Source organism: Lissotriton vulgaris, chromosome 1_1 (assembly GCF_964263255.1).
Source record: "Lissotriton vulgaris chromosome 1_1, aLisVul1.2, whole genome shotgun sequence".
Classification (NCBI taxonomy): Eukaryota; Metazoa; Chordata; class Amphibia; order Caudata; family Salamandridae; genus Lissotriton; species Lissotriton vulgaris.
Window position 1 is genome coordinate 539,732,987 of NC_141685.1, and position 17,468 is coordinate 539,750,454.

Sequence of the window (17,468 nt, forward strand, 5' to 3'; positions counted from 1 at the left end):
GATGATTAGCCATGTTTTAATGCAGAACCCGTATTGTAGAATGCAGGTGAAAAAGCGCACTTTAAGCTGATTATTAGATGCTCCTAACTGCTGTCTGGGGCTTGTTATGACTGCTGCTCCTTAGCGATTCGTGTTGAGTTTACTTATTGTCATAACTTTGTGTTTTTGCTATGGCAAGGTGTAATTCTGATTACAGCAACAATTTTAATTAATAGTTGTAAATTAAATCGATCTACATCATATCACAGGAGTGCTTTCAATCAAGCATATTACAGATATTTTTTGGATAACAATGCCAAGCCATACACAATGTCGTGAGGAATGCGTCGTAGGCACTAAGTGGTAGTGAGCAGGAAACAGGGAGGGTTTGACTATGGACTAGACTGCAGGATTTCAAATGCTGAGTGCTGAAGAGTGAGTGCCTCAGCGATCGGGCTGAAGTCGGATATCTGACCATGTCAGCATGCTCTTTCTATTTCTGTGCCACTTACTGGGGATCTGCCATAAGGACTTACATTGAGATGCCTGTAAGGAAAACTGTTTAAATAATGCTTGATAGTGCCCAGAGCAGAGCCCTGCTGGGCCAAAGAGAGAAGTAACAACAGAACCTCAGAAAGAGGGTCAGAAAGGGGATCCACTGCCTTTGCTGTGCACCATGCCACAAATGTGTTCTACCAGCAGGCGTATACCATCTTAGTGGAGGGACGCCTGGCTGCCAAGATTACATCACAAACTTCAGGAGGCAAGTCAAATGATGTCAACTGCCACCGCACAATCTCCAAGCAAGGAGGTGGAGGCTGGACAGGTTCGGGTGGAGGATCGTCCACTGCTGCTGCGACAGAAGATCCTCCAGAAGAGACAGCCGGATCGGAGCATCTATGGCCATGTTGAGCAGCTTGGGATGCCTGGCTCTTCGTGCCCAATCCGTAGCCACCAGAATAACCTGGGCACGGTCGCGCTTGATCTTCTTCAGCATTCTGGGCAGAAGTGGTAAAAGCGTACAACAGACCGCACTCACTCGTGACAAAAAGTGCAGCTTTGGAAATTCCAATGCGCAGAATTGCTGACATTGCGCGTTCTCTTCGGTGGAGAATAGATCTAACCAAGGCCCTCCCCACTGTTGAAGGAGACCTTGCACCACCTCTGAGTGAAGACGCCATTCGTGATCCATAATGCACCTGCGGGTGAGTTTGTCCGCCCTGGCATTCAGGGAACCTGCTAGGTGTTGAACCACCAGGGATATGCCTAATGTTCCAGCCATGCCAGAGGCGAAGGGCCTCCTGACATAGGGTCTACTACCCCATCACACCCTGTTTGTTGCAGTACCACATGGTGGTGGTGTTGTCGGTGAATACCTGCACTACTCTTCCCCGGACAGAGGGAAGGAATGCCTTCAGTGCAAGACGAATCACCCGGAGCTCCAGAAGGCTGATGTGGAGCCTGGACTCCGCCGGAGACCAGAGGCCTCTTATCTCTGCCTCTCCCATGTGGCCGCCCCATCCCAGAAGGGATGCATCAGTCACCACTGTGTGCTCTGGTTGGGGAAGGGAGAGGGAATTGCTGTTGACTCAATCCTGGTTTGTGAGCCACTACTTCAGTTGTTGTGCAGTGCCATCTGAGATCTGGATGCAATCGGACAGATTCCCCTGATGCTCCGCCTACTGGAACTTCAGGTCCCACTACAGAGCCCGCATATGCAACCTGGCATGATCGACCAGCAGGGTGCAGGAGGCCATGAGGCCCATCAGCCTCAGGATCAGACTGACCGAAACCTGGGATAGAGGCTGAAAGATCGGAATCATAGCCCAAATATCCTGGACTCGCTGTTTGGGAGGATAAACCCGAAACCGCGTTGTGTCCAGGACTATAAAGAGGAGCTTCTGAGAGGGGATCAGGTGTGACTTCGGCACATTGATGGAGAACCCCAGCGAATGCAGGAGGTCAGCCGTAGTCTGGAGGTAGGAGACGACAATCTGTGGCGAGTCCGCCTTCAACAGTGTGGAGAAGTGTAGCTGAATGGTTAAAGCGGCAGACCCTGATGCAGAGGTTTGGCCCGGGACCAGGGTTCAATTCCCGCCTCGGCGGGTCTTGTGCTCAATTTCCTCGGAACTGATAATTCTTGCCTCGGTGCCTATTCTAATCATGGGTCCCACTCTGCAACTCTGGGCAATAGCTTGCTTAATCTCCACAACGGCCCCAACAGTGCTGGGATGCCTGGCTTCACCTTGGGGATGCCCAGGATTGGACATTTCACAGGGAAAAACCAGGAAGGGTTCCACAGCGGTATGCGTACAGCGCCAGGAAACCCCGGTTGGGGGTATAAGTGCGCTTTACAAGTACAAATTCATTTAATTTCATTTCAACAGCCAGTTATCGAGATAAGAGAAGCTTGGAACCCCTGATCTGAGCAGATGAGCTGCAACCACCGCCATCACTTTCGTTAACACCCGAGGGGCACTGGAAAGACCAAAGGGGAGCACAGTAAACCTAACGTTCTGGTGGCCTACTGTGACCCTCAGGTAACGCCGGTGGGCCAGCAGGACGGGGATGTGAAAATAAGCATCCTGCAAGTCCAATGCTACCAACCAGTCTCCAGGGTCGAGGGTAGACAAGACCCGAGCAAGCATCAACATCTTGAACTTCTCCTTCTGGAGGAAGCGGTTGACGTTCCTGAGATCCAAGATAGGACGCAGGCCCTTGTCCTTCTTGGGCATCAGAAAGTAGAGGGAGTAACAACCATAACCTACTTCTGAGACAGGAACACGCTCAATGGCTCCCTTGGCCAGGAGAGCTGTAACTTCCTGTTGATGAAGGCCCAGGTGATCCTCCGACATATGGTGGTACTGGGGGGGCTTGGCTGGTGGGATAGCCTCAAAGGGGGAGATAGTAGCCCCTTCGAACTATCTGCAAAACCCACCTATCTGATGTGATAGTGCACTAGTGGGGGAGGTGATGGCGAATCCTGCCGCCCACTGGCGTTTGATGGGCCAGAAATGTCGGACTAGGAAGGCTTAGAGGCTGCTGCAGACAGGGGGTTGGTGGACTGGCTTGCCCGCTGGCCCCCTGAACTACGGCGGTGGTTCCCACGTCCCGGGCCAAGCAAAGGTTGGGGAACTTGCACCGGTCTGTGGCTCTGGGTGGAATGTAGTGGGGCACTCCTTGGGTAGCCACGAAAGGGGTGAACAGCAGACTGCGCGGAGTGGCTGGAGAGTCCTTGAAATGCTCTAGAGCATTGTGAAAATGTGACAGTCATCAAAGGACATGTCCATGAGGGTATTCTGGACATCCCCAGAAAAGCCAGTCAATCTCATCCAGGTGTAGCGTCGAAAGGGCTACCGACACAAACATAGTCCTGCCTAGAGAGTTGGCGGTATCCAGCCCACAACAGATGGTAAACTTCGCTACATCCATCCCGGCAGCAATAGCCTGGTAGAGCACTGTCCGGGCCTCCTTCAGACACTGAGGTAGCACCTGCACAACTGTGTCCCACACAGAGTGGGAATAACGGCCCAATAGACATACAGTGTTTACCGACCGCAGTCCGAAGCTCACGGAAGAGAAAATCTTCTTCCCAAGATGATCCAGCTTCTTAGGTTCCCTCTCCGGTGGAGTTGTGGGGAATGCGCTCTTGGAGAGGCTTGAACCACCAAGCTCTCAGGGGTGGGGTGTTGGGAGAGGAAATAGGGGTCGCCTTGAGCTAGGCGGTGGCGTGGGGCAATCATCCTATCCACGGGAGCCCCCGTGTTGGGCCTGGACCAGGTTCCCAAAAGGAAGTCGGGGAGGGCTTCATTAAACGCAGCAGGGGCTCCGAAGAGCTCGCTTGCGGTTGAAGCACCTCTGTCAGGAGGTTAGTCCTGACCACCACTGTAGGGCGCTAAAGGTTGAGAGCTTCGGCCACCCTACGCAACACCATTGCGTATGACGCTCACTCCTCTGTAGCCACGGTAGGAGGAGGCAACATGCCACGGTCAGGGAAGGTGTTCAGACCACTGGCTTCCCCCAGTTCCTCTCTCCAGTCCTGTTCACTGTCCAACTGGTCAGTCAGAGGGTCACCTGACCTCTCAGTCCTCTTCCTCATCCTCTGGGTGCCAATCTGGCCTAAAAGGGACCCCAGGAGTGAACAGGGGCACAAAATACCCTCTCATCAGGATGGAGGGCGGGGTCAACACCGGCCGGGGGCACGACCGGCATCTAATGCAGTAGCCGACAAAAGTCGCTCAAAAAGTTCAGTCAAAAAGTGACTAGAGGTACCGCTCTCTCCGGATCTGTGCTGGCTGGCACGGAACAAGAATGAACTGACATAAGCGTTTGAGGGCGGTGTCTAAGTAGCTACGGCGACATCATCCCGACGACACGACGTCAACGCGGAGCTGACTAACGCCACCTTCCGATGCGCAGAGTTACTGCTGACGAAAAAACTTTCCGGTTTCAGTCTGATGCCTGAGGGTAATTCTAAAGTAAGGAATCTATAACTAACTGTTTTTTCAGATTTCTAAATTCATAAGTCAATTGATTTTCCAAATCTTCACTAATTGGAAGCAGACTGTGCAAAGAGCGATTCTTAATCGTGGGTTAATTCTACAGTTTTGGTAGCCATATCTTCCTCATCATCAGGATCCGACAAATTCTTTCACTTCACATCTGTCTCTGCCAGAATATCTTAACTACAGCTTGACTCTCAAATATTCTCACTAGATATTGAAAAGTAAAGGCTATAGTAGTTGTGTTGGAATCTTCTTGAATTTACTAGCTCCTGAGCAGTGTTCTAGCATGTTCCTTAACTGGCTCCCATGAAGCAGAAACTGCTGGTCTTATGAAATGCAATTAGGTACAGTTTAGTCAGTTGTTAGACTTCAGTGCTCCCAGTCCGCACAGTCAAACATGATTCTGATTTTTTTTTTTTTTTTATCCTTAGTTTACATGAGCATTGATCAGAATCACAATTTAACACCTTGAGCAAAACTGCTGCTTACTTCGCTTTTTTAGTAGGCTGATCCGAACAGTTTCAGGAAATGGCTGGCTGCTATCACTTATTTTCAGAAACGTTCTTCCAATTAATTTCTGTAGATTCTACTGTACTGTCTGCTTCTCTTTCGTACTTATTGCTGTCAATCTAAAAGCCTTTAGTGGCAAACCAGTAGACAATTATAAGCAAGAAGTCAAATGAGAGGTTTTAGTTTTCAATTCTTCAAAAGCCTTTTAAATAGCGTCAGTAGAGCCATTCGCTTAGAGGTGAACGGGTACTTTACAAATACTTGTTTAAACTTGTTTGCAGTTCAGTTTTCCAAAAGTTTAGCATGCGCGATTAGAGGGACTTATAATGCCTGATACCTGCAAGGAACTCAGAAAAACAGTGTTTCAGATGGGACAAGTGAAATGAAGGAGAAAATGAATATCCGGTTCATCAACATAGAGGCTCTAGATAAAATGGGAAACATGCTCTTGTTTTGCTTCGAGTTATAGCCATATTCTGAATTGGCAACAAATCGTGTTATAAATCTAATCCTTCTATTTGAATTATTACATAAAAGTGTAGATTTTAAGACTCTCAAACCTCCATTCCGAAATATATATAAGGAACAGTAGAGAGGAGCCGCGTGAGATATGCTAAAGCAACCGACATCTCATGTCTTCATTAAAAAATAAAATTGACAGGCTACCATATTCTGTGAAAAAAATAGACTTGCTACAATATTCTTGTGAATTTGCAGTCTTTTGAAAAAACATGTGCTTTTACCAAACTCAAATTCACACATTTTTATTAACCTTGGCTTGGAATCAAGAGTGGCAATGTGAACACACACACTCACACCCTTCGCTCTCTTTTGCTCTGATCAGCTGAACTGCATGCCATGGTCCCATTCATCAAGTAAGAAGCCGGGCCAAAAACTATATGCAGTTTCACACTCAGGTTTTCATACAAAGAGCACCTCATTATATGAACAAACAAGAGTTATAAAAGTTAAAAGGTGGGGGGGCGTGGCTGGCGGCCGAACATGGCGGCAGCATAGAGGACTAGCTCCGGCGGGGAAGCGACCTCTCCATCTATCCGCACGATAATCCGTGACTATTTGTTACCTCCAACGGTAGCACCGAACGCCCGAGACCGGGCGGGACTGGCAGCAGGTTCCCGGACGAAAATCGAGCATTGGACGGCGGAGTTATCGTCGAATGCTGAACCAGCCGGAGCACAGGCCCACCTCCGGGCCCTCGAGTGAGAACTGAGACCGACCGGAAGTGCAGCCTGCTCGGCTACTACAGACAGGAAGTGGTCGGTGCAGGAGGACCACACCCAGTGACAGCCCTGCTCAGTGCCACTCGGCTCGCTGTATCCAACAGAGGTTCATTGGAAGGGTGGCCGTACATTATCAAGACTACCATCCGAACTTTGCCCAACAGTCTGCCCTGCGGGGACCATCAAGGCGTCTCTCTCTTTGTAACGGAAGCCCCCTCCATCTTGAACTGAGGACCGCATCGTGACTGCGCATTCTCCTGATACCCCACCGGACCGACGAACTGTATTCCCTCCGCGACCGAACGATGGCCGGGAAAGGTGTGAAAGGCGGCACAACCCAGACTCGTATCGACCGCTTCACAAACGATAGAACCGCTTCCCCTCCGGCGGATGGGAGGAATCCCCCCGTAAAACCAGGAGAGCCTGGGGGAACGAAGAAGGCGACGCTGGATGATGTTATGAAGGCTCTTACGCAGGTCCAGACGACGGTGGGCTCTATCTCGACCGAAATCACCCTTATCCGTGCGGACTTTCACAAGATGGCCGAAAAGGTAGGCTCTCTAGAGCTTGTCACGAAATCGCTGGTGGAGGATGTTTCGGAACTGCAGACGGCCATGGAAGCGGTCATGGCGGAAAACAAGCTCCTTAAAGACAAGCTCGACGACCAGGAGGGCCGTTCCAGGCGGAACAATGTGCGCATTCTTGGCGTTCCGGAGACGGAAGGTGTAAGGGCTACGGATTTATACGTGGAGGAGCTCATCAAAACTCATCTTCAACCTAAAGGCCTGTCGACCTTCTTTTCCGTGGAGCGGGCCCACAGGGTCCCGGGAGGTCAACCGAAACCAGGGGCCGCGCCGCGGCCAATCCTAGCAAGACTGTTTAACTACCGCGACCGGGACGTCATCCTACAGGCGGCACGTGTCTCGCCACCAGTGAAAATCCTCAACTCAACGGTGGCATTTTTCCCGGACTACACGGCGGAGGTGGCCAGGCGGCGAAAAACATTCTTAGATGTTAAAAAGGAACTTAGGAAACGTGAAATCCCTTATTCCATGATCTTCCCAGGCTTCGGGTGGTGGCAGAGAACAGGACATGGTTTTTTGATGACCCTGGCACTGCACGAGACTGGCTGGACGGCTGGCGTCCTGCCTCTCACTCTCGCCGCCCTGGACGGACTAAGAACGGCTCGCCTCACTCTGACCGTAACGCTGCCGGGGCCGAAGGTTCGAACAGTGGCAGAAGCTCACCGGTACGAGATGAGGCTAATCTAAGTCTGGAGGTGGACCCTTGAACACATGTACGTGACATTGATGTTTGGGACTGTGGTTGGAACCGCCAAGGACACTGGGCCGAGGGCCTCCGTGGAGGGTACGAGGGGTCGCTAATTCCGGAGTGCTCCTCACCCCCAACGAGCAAGTAACTGTGTGTTTTCTTTGGGGTGGGTTTAAGCACTCTGCTAAATTGGGGTGGTGGGCAGTTTGGAGTCCGTGTAGCAGGAAAGCAGGGTGGGTGGGGATGTTGGGAACGGGGGGGTTGTGTTGGTTGGTTAGTTTGAACTGTTCGGCTCTACTCCTCATTTTGAACATGCTAGTAGTCACATCTGACCGTATTCCTGACACCGGGTATACTGCCTCTGATCCTCGAACACTGAAATGGCGCAAACACATGCTTAGTTGCACAGGGATGGGGAATGCTCTACTTGATATGGCTCCGTCCCACCCTCTGGGACACCCAACTGCACACTCGATCACAAAATGGCGGATCTCTCACAGCCTACTGTAGTAACGCATGACACTGGGGTAGGGGCTGTACCACCACTACAGGTGTTGTCCTGGAATGTTAGGGGGTTGGGAGATAAAGTGAAGAGAGGGCTGGTCTTACAATGTATTAAACGGCTGAATTGTGAAATCGCCCTCCTTCAGGAAACACATTTGGTGGGGGTGGCCACCAAAGCCCTGGATAGGAGAAGATACCGCATGGTAATGCACTCAGACTTTACTTCGGGTCCCCGGGGGACGGGTGTCTGGGTGAAGAGGACGTCACGCTTCATACATCACTCCACGAAAGCGGACAAACATGGCCGCTTCGCGGCGGTGTGTGGGCAATGGGAGGGCGTGCCCATTAACGTGGTGTCTGCGTACATCCCACCAGCGCTACATTCATCGGCACTTCCGGACCTGGGTAAATTTCTCTTGGAACTCCCGGAAGGGGATCTGTTGGTGGGCGGAGACTTCAATGCATTGGCTGATACTGACATGGACAGGTTCCCGGCACGCTCCCCCCCCACTGGCCCAACGAAATTCAGGGACTTCTTGGAAGCACAGGGTCTGGTAGACATTTGGAGACAACTTCACCCCACCGATCGCCACTTTTCATACTACTCTTCCACCCATGATTGCCTGTCACGCATTGACTATTTTCTTACACTGGGGGGTGGCAAACTCACTTTTGACAAGGTACAGATTGCGCCGCGGGGTATATCAGACCATTCTCCCTTGATCGCTACACTGTCCTGTTCGGCTACGGCTCGCAAACGACTCTATCCCATTTACCCTGGTTATCTTAAAATTCCTCCAATCCGAAAATCCCTTAAAACTGCCACTAAACATTATTTCCAGGAGAACTCCGGGTCGGTGTCCTCACCGACGATTCTCTGGGAAGCATACAAGACAGTATTGAGGGGCCAGGCCATTGCGACCATAACCGATCATAAACGTAAACAAAAACAAGAATTGGTAGAACTGGAACTGCAGTTGGAACAGGCTAATGTGACTCATATGACCACACCGTCAGAGACCACTCGACACGAGCTGACTCTCTGCCAGCAAAAACATGACGACCTTCTTCGCCGGAGGGTGTTGGAGCATATAGACTCGACAGCGTGCAGAGTATATGATGTGGGCGACAAAGCCAACAAATTGCTGGCTTGGTTGGACAAAAAACGGGACGGAGGCAGGCACATTCTGCAGTTACGGGACCAAGTAGGGATGTATCACACGCACCCTCCCAAGATAGTCGACCTCCTGGCGGACCACTTCCAAGGGGTGTACACCCCAGAGGTGGTGGTCACGGCAGAAAAGGCGGAACTGGCACTTCAAGATGTGGAAGTGGAGGTGTTAACGCCGGAGGCGCAGACTGAGTTGGAAGCGGACCTTACGGTAGAGGAACTCCGTATGGCGATGGGTGCACTGCACACGGGCAGAGCACTGGGCCCCAATGGGATACCAATCGAATGGTTTCAAACGATGTCAGACACACTAGGCCCACCATTGTTGGCTATGTTTGAGAACTGCCGTGAGACCGGAACGCTACCCTTAGACCAGCGCTTGGCGACGATAGTGGCTATCCCAAAACCTGATAAACCTCCAGAATGCTGTACATCCTATCGCCCGATCTCGCTCATCAATGCAGAGGCAAAGATCCTAGCGAAGGTGATTGCGAATAGACTGACTCTGCACCTCTCCCAGCTGATCCACCCAGACCAGTCCGGCTTTATGCCGCACAGGAGTACAGCGTTAAATCTCCGTAGAGTGCACGGCGCGTTGGCACGAGCACATTCCCTGACGGAGCCGGCGGCCATCTTGTCGCTGGACGCCAGGATGGCCTTTGACATGGTAGAGTGGCAGTACCTGTTCGCAGTTCTGCATCGGATGGGCTTCGGACCGAAGTTTGTATCATGGGTCCGACTACTCTACACAGGCCCAATAGCCCACGTGGCGGCCAATGGCCATATCTCACGAGCAATCTCTTTAGCGCGTGGGACTCGCCAAGGCTGCCCCTTATCCCCGTTATTGTTCGCATTGGTCCTTGAACCCCTCGCGATAGTTCTCAGAAAGTCACCACTGCTGAAGGGCATCAGATGGACGGAGACCTGGGAGGATAGAGTATCATTGTATGCTGATGATATGTTGGTCTACGTGTCAGCCCCCGAATCGAGTGTTCCGATTCTATTAGCACTATGCGACAAACACGGTGCGGCCTCTGGCTACACGATCAACTGGACGAAATCGGTCCTTTATGTTCTGAAGGGCCCCTGGCCAGTCCTCCCCGAACACTGTCCCTTGGTGCTGACCGATATCTCCTTCAAGTATTTGGGCATCCATGTCACTAGCGATACGGCCGTCTTCAACGACTGGAACTTGGCGCCCCCCCTCCTCCGTCTGAAGGCAGACGTGAGACACTGGTCGTCCCTGCCGCTCACACTCCTAGGCCGCGCTGCCCTGTTTAAAATGATGGCGCTCCCGCGCCTCCTTTACATCTTCGAGAATACTCCAGTTGTGATCCCGCCCTCCTACTTTCAGAGAATCACCGCAGTTGTCACCACCCTGCTATGGGGTGAGCGTCCCCCGAGAATAGCTCACCTCAAACTTAACCGCGGTTGGTACGATGGTGGGATTGCACTACCGAATGTGCAGCTGTACTACTGGGCATCCCAACTCAAAGTACTCAACCAGTGGATCCATGCATCACACAATGACCCGGCATACCTGGCGGACAGGGCCCAACTGGGAACACAAAGTCTTTTGGCCCCCCTCTATAACCCATGTCTCCTCAAGGACCTGATCGGCCCTACTAAACACACAGTCACCTTATGGTACAGGGCGCTCACCAAGCTACAGTGGAAGGGAATCATCACGAAGCTTACCCCGCTTTGGGATGCCAAGAAACTGGGCTGCCTCAGGACCAGTAAAGGGTTCACCCAATGGGATAATATAGGCATCTCTACGGTGGGAGATCTCTGGTCGTCCACAGGGGTGATTCCGTTCGAGCAACTTCAACAACAATATGCCCTGGGCCCCACAGAAACTTACAGATATATCCAAATCAGGCACGCTCTCCTGGCGGTGTTGGACCCAGGAACTACAGTCCCAGAGTCCTCACCCCTGGAAGACCGGCTCCTTACGGATTTCATGCAAACAAGGGCCACCTCGCTCACATATCGTAAACTGCTGAATAATCTCCCAGACCCCCTACAGAAACTGCGAGAAAAATGGGAGGATGAGTTGGGTGCTATGGATGAGACGGATTGGAATGCTGCTATGGCGTCTCCGAGAGAAGCTGGGGTATCGGCCAGGTTCAGGCTCGTACAGTTAAAAATACTACACAGAACGTATTATACAAGGACCACACTGCACAAAATGCACAGGGCTTACTCCCCTCGTTGTCTTAGGGAATGTGGGGAGGATGGCACACTATTACACACACTATAGGGGCTGCCCTCTCATCGCCAGATATTGGCAGCAGGTCATGCGCACGATCTCACAGGCCCTCGATACCTCCCTCACATCCGAGCCACGCCTTTGTCTCCTAAATATATGGGAGGGCACTGATCTTACACTCAGACAACGGCAATGGGTTACAATTGGCACAATGGTGGCACAGCGTGATGTGGCGCAGAGATGGGGGGTGGCGGAGCCACCCACTTTGGCGCTGTGGTGTAAAAACATGGACAAATTGATGTTGACTGAAAGAACTGTCTATAAACTCAGAGCGAACCCAAAGAAGTGGAATAGGGTATGGGAGGCTTGGAATAGGTACAGAGGGGACCTGTGTGACCCGCTGCAGGAGGATGAAGACGAGGACTCAGATGATGAAGAGGAAATGATTGATTAACCTGTGGGTTCCGGCGGGGTAGGATTAGAAATGCGCTCTTGTCCTTGGGAATTCAGCTTACGCTGTGCTGGGGGGTGATGGGGGTTGGCCTGGGGTTGGGGGTCGGCGTGTTCTACTAGCATCTCTTTTTTATATTGCTTTATGTCTATACACTACTATTGAGCCACTACGTTTGGTTTGGTTTTTATTTTTTATAAAAGGAACAAAACAAAAATGAACTTTAAAAGTAAAATTTCATGGCTCCGATATTTACATCCTGACGGTCTGCCATATCATCCTCATCCTGTGCTGCCGGACCGGAGGGTTGTCGGCTGAATAGCTGTGTAGAAGTACGTGATGTTTATGTTTATCTCCTGCCATGATTACTGTGTAAATGTACTGCTGTTACGTGGATGATGAATGTCAATAAAAGTTTTACACCCAAAAAAAAAAAAAAAAAAAAAGTTAAAAGGTGCAGCTCTGTACTCAGACAGAGCTTAGTAATAGCTGGACAACTGTGTGTGCTGTGCCCCAGGCAGTGCTAGGAACAAAATCCCCAACAAAGCAAAAATGATTGGCTACAACAATATGAAAGATGGGAGTATGGTCCCTTTGCTAAACAAACTGCATTAAAAGATTTAGACTGTACTCTCACAGTAGAGTGTTGTGAAAAGGAGTCAGAAAACAAAGTTTACCTTGTAAGCGGTGAACCTAAAAATCATAGCAATTATTGCACTGTGAATACTTCTGACAAATGGCCAATATTTTTCTTCCTTCTTAGACAAAGTCTATATTTGTGCACATGCTTAGTATGGAGGAAAATTAATGCACATCAAATGACACAATGACTTAGAAATTAAACAAATGGGCAATCAGTGAATAGCACTGGGTTTTTATGACAGGCTAACGCATCCATCACAGCAAGCACATCCTAAACAAACAAAAACATCAATCAACATGTCCTATCCGCAGAGTAAACACATCAAGAAATGCACTGGATCTGAGGTTTCGGTATATCTGGACAAAGATACGGACCCCCTGAGGTTTAACCTGGAGGAGGTGATGACGGCCTTAAAGGGAAGTATCAAGGGCAAGGCACCGAGGCCAGATGGTGTTGCTAGTGATATGTATCTCAGGATCCGTGGGGGGCCATTGCTCACGAACGATTTTAAAGTCATAGCAAGGGCTGGACTGCCTTTGATGTGGAAAAGTTCAGTTATTGTCCCGATCTATAAAAAGGGGGATAGGTCATAGCCTAAGAATTACGGACCGATATCCCTGCTGGATGCTTCGGTCAGAATAATGGGATGCATCTTGCTCCACAGACTAGGAGAGGGCAACTAGTAATAATATTCTTGTAGACAACCAATACGGTTTTAAGAAGGGGATGAGCACAATAGATCAATGCTTGAACTTGAGTTTGATCATAGCCAAGTATGCTGTCATTAAGAAAGGTACTCTGTTTATGACTTTTCGGTAGCATTAGATTGTGTCTCCCTTCAAACTCTGAGTGGTCATGAATAAGATAGGCATTGAGAAAGACCTTATTATGTTCATAAGACAGGTTTATTCGGAGGCCAAAGCATGTGTCCTTTACAGTACAAATGGTGAGTGTACAGATCTGTTCCAGATAAAGCGAGGAGTGAGGCTGCATTCTCACCCCCTTCCTCTTCTCTCTGTAAATGAACAGAATTGAAGCAGCCCTTACCCTGGGATCTAGATATGCCCCCTACGAGGGAATGTGCACCCACCCCATTCGGTTTATACGCAGACGATGCAGCATTTGTTTCAAGAACAGGGACAGCATTGCAAGGATTAATTGACTATTACATCTCCTTCATGTGGGGCCTGAATCTACAGGTCAACCAAAGTAAAACCTTTACCATCACATGTGAGATGAGGCCTAAGATAAGACCTGGACCTGTATACCATATTAACAACATTAGAGTGGCTGAAATGGACTCCTTTTCCTATTTAGGTGTTATCTTTGATAGCAAATGCATGTGGAACCCAATGGTAGCTAACAGGATTGCAATGTTTGAAAAGACGATTATGGGGATACAGAGATTTTGAAATAAATTGGTCACAAAACCCATGATGGAGCTGTTGACCATTTACCAAGCAAAATCAGTGTTGACCGCAAACTATGGGACAGGTATATGGTGTATGACAGAGGTTAGTGGCATTCAATGGGTTGAAAATTTCTTCCTCAAAAATCTCTTTGCAATCCTTTGTGGCTGTATGAATTATAGATGCCATGATGAGCTTGGTACCCTGTACATTGAGGATAAAATCAAACTAGCTCTACTCTTGCTCTGGCGTTCCATCTGGGCAAGGGATTCTGCCCCACTAAATTGACTGATTGAGGATTGTATAAAACTGCATCCAGTTCTTGAGATACCTTGGCTAGCGTACGTTAAACCTTTGCGGATGAGATTGGGCTAGCTGATCTTTTTTTCTCTCCCACATCCTGTCGGGGTTGCCCAAAGGCTATACTTACAAAGAAGTTTCTGGCCAAGGCTACCTCGGACAGAACAGCTGCGATTAAACACAAGCCGACAGTGTCTATTCACAATCAGGTTACCCTTCGGGATGGTATCCAATATTATTGTACTACATATTGTACTTTTGTGAAGGACTGATAGCTTGAGATAAGTATAAAGCTCACTGTAGGTAGACCTACAAATATTTTCTGGGGAATGAGTAACTGTACCAGGCATATCCAACAACTGATGCCACCTAGTGATAGGGTTGCTGTGTTGCCTCAGCGGAATGAACAGGCCAGGTCTATAAATAGATTGTGTAGCAGGAGCACAGGGCCATGTAAAATGCAGAGACCAATTTAAAGAAGCCTGGATACCCACCTCCGCCTGTCATGGTATTGTCCCAGACCATGGAATGCTATATCTTTTATGAGATGATCTTACAGAGTACAGTGACAATGCCACAGTAATGTAACCACTTCCTTTCATTGATTTCAGGGAAAACTAAGGATAATTTGTAACATTGAACTTACTTAATTTTGTTGGCAAAATCATGCACCTGCTGGCTTTTTAGATTCACTTCTTGATAGGCTGTGTGCAGCTTCTCCTCCAACTTTCTATACTCTGTTGCAGACGTTACTTTCTGTTTTTGAAGTTCTTGTTCCAGTTTTGCAATCTGTATGGATTGTAAAAAAAATATTTATCAGATGATTAGAATGAGTCTTGATGACTCCATGGATGCTGTAGCTGCTAATAAGTGTTTAAAGTTCTCGTAAAAAGTCGCTGATAAGGTGATTCCTCCAATCATCCACTTTTGGGATCAAAAAGGCTCCAGTGCAAAAAGAATAGTAAATGGGCTGCAGGATGAGCACCCCTATTCCGTGAGCTATGTATATTGTCCTGCCAGAAATAATCCCCTTTTTTGCCCTACAAACTGAGAAAGAGGGTATTTTCAATGCACCATCGATCAAGGAACTTGTGATTGCAGGAGATACAGGGAACCTTCAGATCTATCTATCTATCTATCTACTCTCTAAGCCTCCTCCTCTCTTCTTGAATTGGGCAAGAAGCTGAAGACCTGGTTTTTCAATTAACCAACCTACCACAAGCAGAGCCAGACAGACATACATGCTCAGTGCCAGATAATGTGCTTTACAAATGCACATAAAACTCCCCCAAAACGTATTTGCCCCAGTCTGTAAGGCTTAAGTGAGCCTTTGAGGAAGCTGTACCATAACTCACTCTGCATAGAGTACCATGATTACTGACCCAGCAGCAGCTGATCTGAGAAGCTGAATGAGGAGAGATCATGACAAGAGATTATCTACTACCAATCTGGCAGGAAAGGATTTTGTCGGCTATAGCTAGATTGGAAGCAGTGGATGAGAAGAGGTCAGGAGAAATTAGAACCTTTTTACTGGTCTAATAGCAGCTGACCTTATGTTCTGGGACTGGAAATCAGTGGGTGATCTAGCCGACAAACCAGTGACTTCCAGAGAAGCGGATACTACAAACGCCCCTTAGCATGAAAAAGGAGTAATTAGGGTTTAAGAATGGGGTGTTTTAATTTAATGGGATTGGCTATCTCCCGACCAGCATTAGTACCTAGGGAGAAGTAGTTTTAAAAGGATGAGCATTACTCACAGATGCTTTTACGTGAGAGTATCAGTAATCAGCAATAATGGCTATTGTTTCAAAGAGGTTGGAAATTAGTCGTCAACTATAGACAATTTTCAGGATGGTGAAACAAAAATATAAGGTGAAGTGCTTCCTACTACTTATATGTATGTGTAGTGCCAAGATCCCAAATAGGGTAGGTTTTAAAACCCATATGACGGAGTTTTCCCAACATAAAACATGCTTGAATAATGTAAAAACAATGGTTAAATGCCTTGCGGCAGCAATGTGCATCATGCTTACAGGCTGGAAAGACAGAGGGGCCAATGAGTTAATAATTAAAGGTGAAGGCAAAGCCAACATCCGGTAAAATAAGGAATCTGTTAAAAGCGTGATGTGCATGAAGGTTCTGAGGATGCAATCTTCATAACATGCACAAAATAGCCGTAATTAGTTTCTTTGGCCATAGCGGACTCGCATACCGTAAAGGCAACAACTTTTATGAAAAGTCCAAAGTTGAATAAATGCATTTAAACTTTTAATGGTGGCAAGATTTCTGTAGATCCAAAACAGCACTGAAATCATCTACAATACCTAACTAACTTATCTTGTTTATGTGATCAATCATAGAACACAAACATTATTGAGGGCGTGGTGGGTGAGGGTGGGTTGGAAGTTTAGCATGGCCACCAGTGAATTTCTCATGTCGTTTAAATCGGCTTAGATGGGTGCTGTTTTGGCAATCCAAAATATTTTAGTTTATTTTTAGATTTATTTATTTTTTACATTTCGGGAAAGCGTGAAGAAAGAGTAGGAGACAAAATAAAACCTCTACCAGCTGCTATAGGTGATCCCTGAAGAAACTCCTGATTGACAATCTCTGTCATGAATATCAATTTGACGACTATAAGTCACAGCACAATATTTCTAATTTAGAGGCCAATGGATAAGATGTGATCATTGAATATCAAAGGCTGTAATGCTCTTATTAAGCGATATAGAAGCTTGCAGTTGCCTACCTACAGAAAGCAGTTTTATTGCCTAAGGATACTCACGATTAATTGCAGAGCGCAACCTAATGGGACATGGTTCTCTTCTGCACAGCCTTGTCTTTTTCACTCCAGCAAACCCTGCAAAAAACTGATTTTCCACCCGGTTTTCTTTGTTACGGGCTAGTAAAAGGCCAGTACTCTCTTGGGGTCGAACCATTGGAGTTTCTTCTCTTCGTTAGAGGTGTAACCACATAACACCAGCAAGGTGATTTTCTGACCAACGTGGAATGACGTCACAACTTTAGGCCAAAAGGATGCCAACGTATGCAAACCCAAACCTGCTTGTCTGGGGAAAAGGTAGTGTACAGTGGGTTGAAGCTCCCTCACACATCGTGACGACGTTATGGCGACGAGGAACACGGTCTTGAGGGTGAGAAGCAGCAAGGAACAGCTGTGATGTTGCTCAAAACTAGTGTACATTAGAACGATAATGAGCAAGTTAAAGTCCCATTATGGCATGACAAAGGAAAAGGGAGAAAACAAATGGTG

The 17,468-nt window shown here is 48.3% G+C and overlaps 1 protein-coding gene across 3 annotated transcripts in view; it reads right to left on the bottom strand.

The window, feature by feature from the left end:
- Positions 1 to 17,468, bottom strand: part of CCDC18 (coiled-coil domain containing 18) — a 1,483,839-nt gene that overhangs the window by 689,506 nt on the left and 776,865 nt on the right. For all 3 annotated transcript variants that reach the window (XM_086953919.1, XM_086953920.1, XM_086953918.1), the window contains one exon: positions 14,844 to 14,986. In XM_086953919.1, coding sequence (XP_086810045.1) covers positions 14,844 to 14,986 — 143 coding nt within the window. The remainder of the gene's footprint in view (positions 1 to 14,843; positions 14,987 to 17,468) is intronic.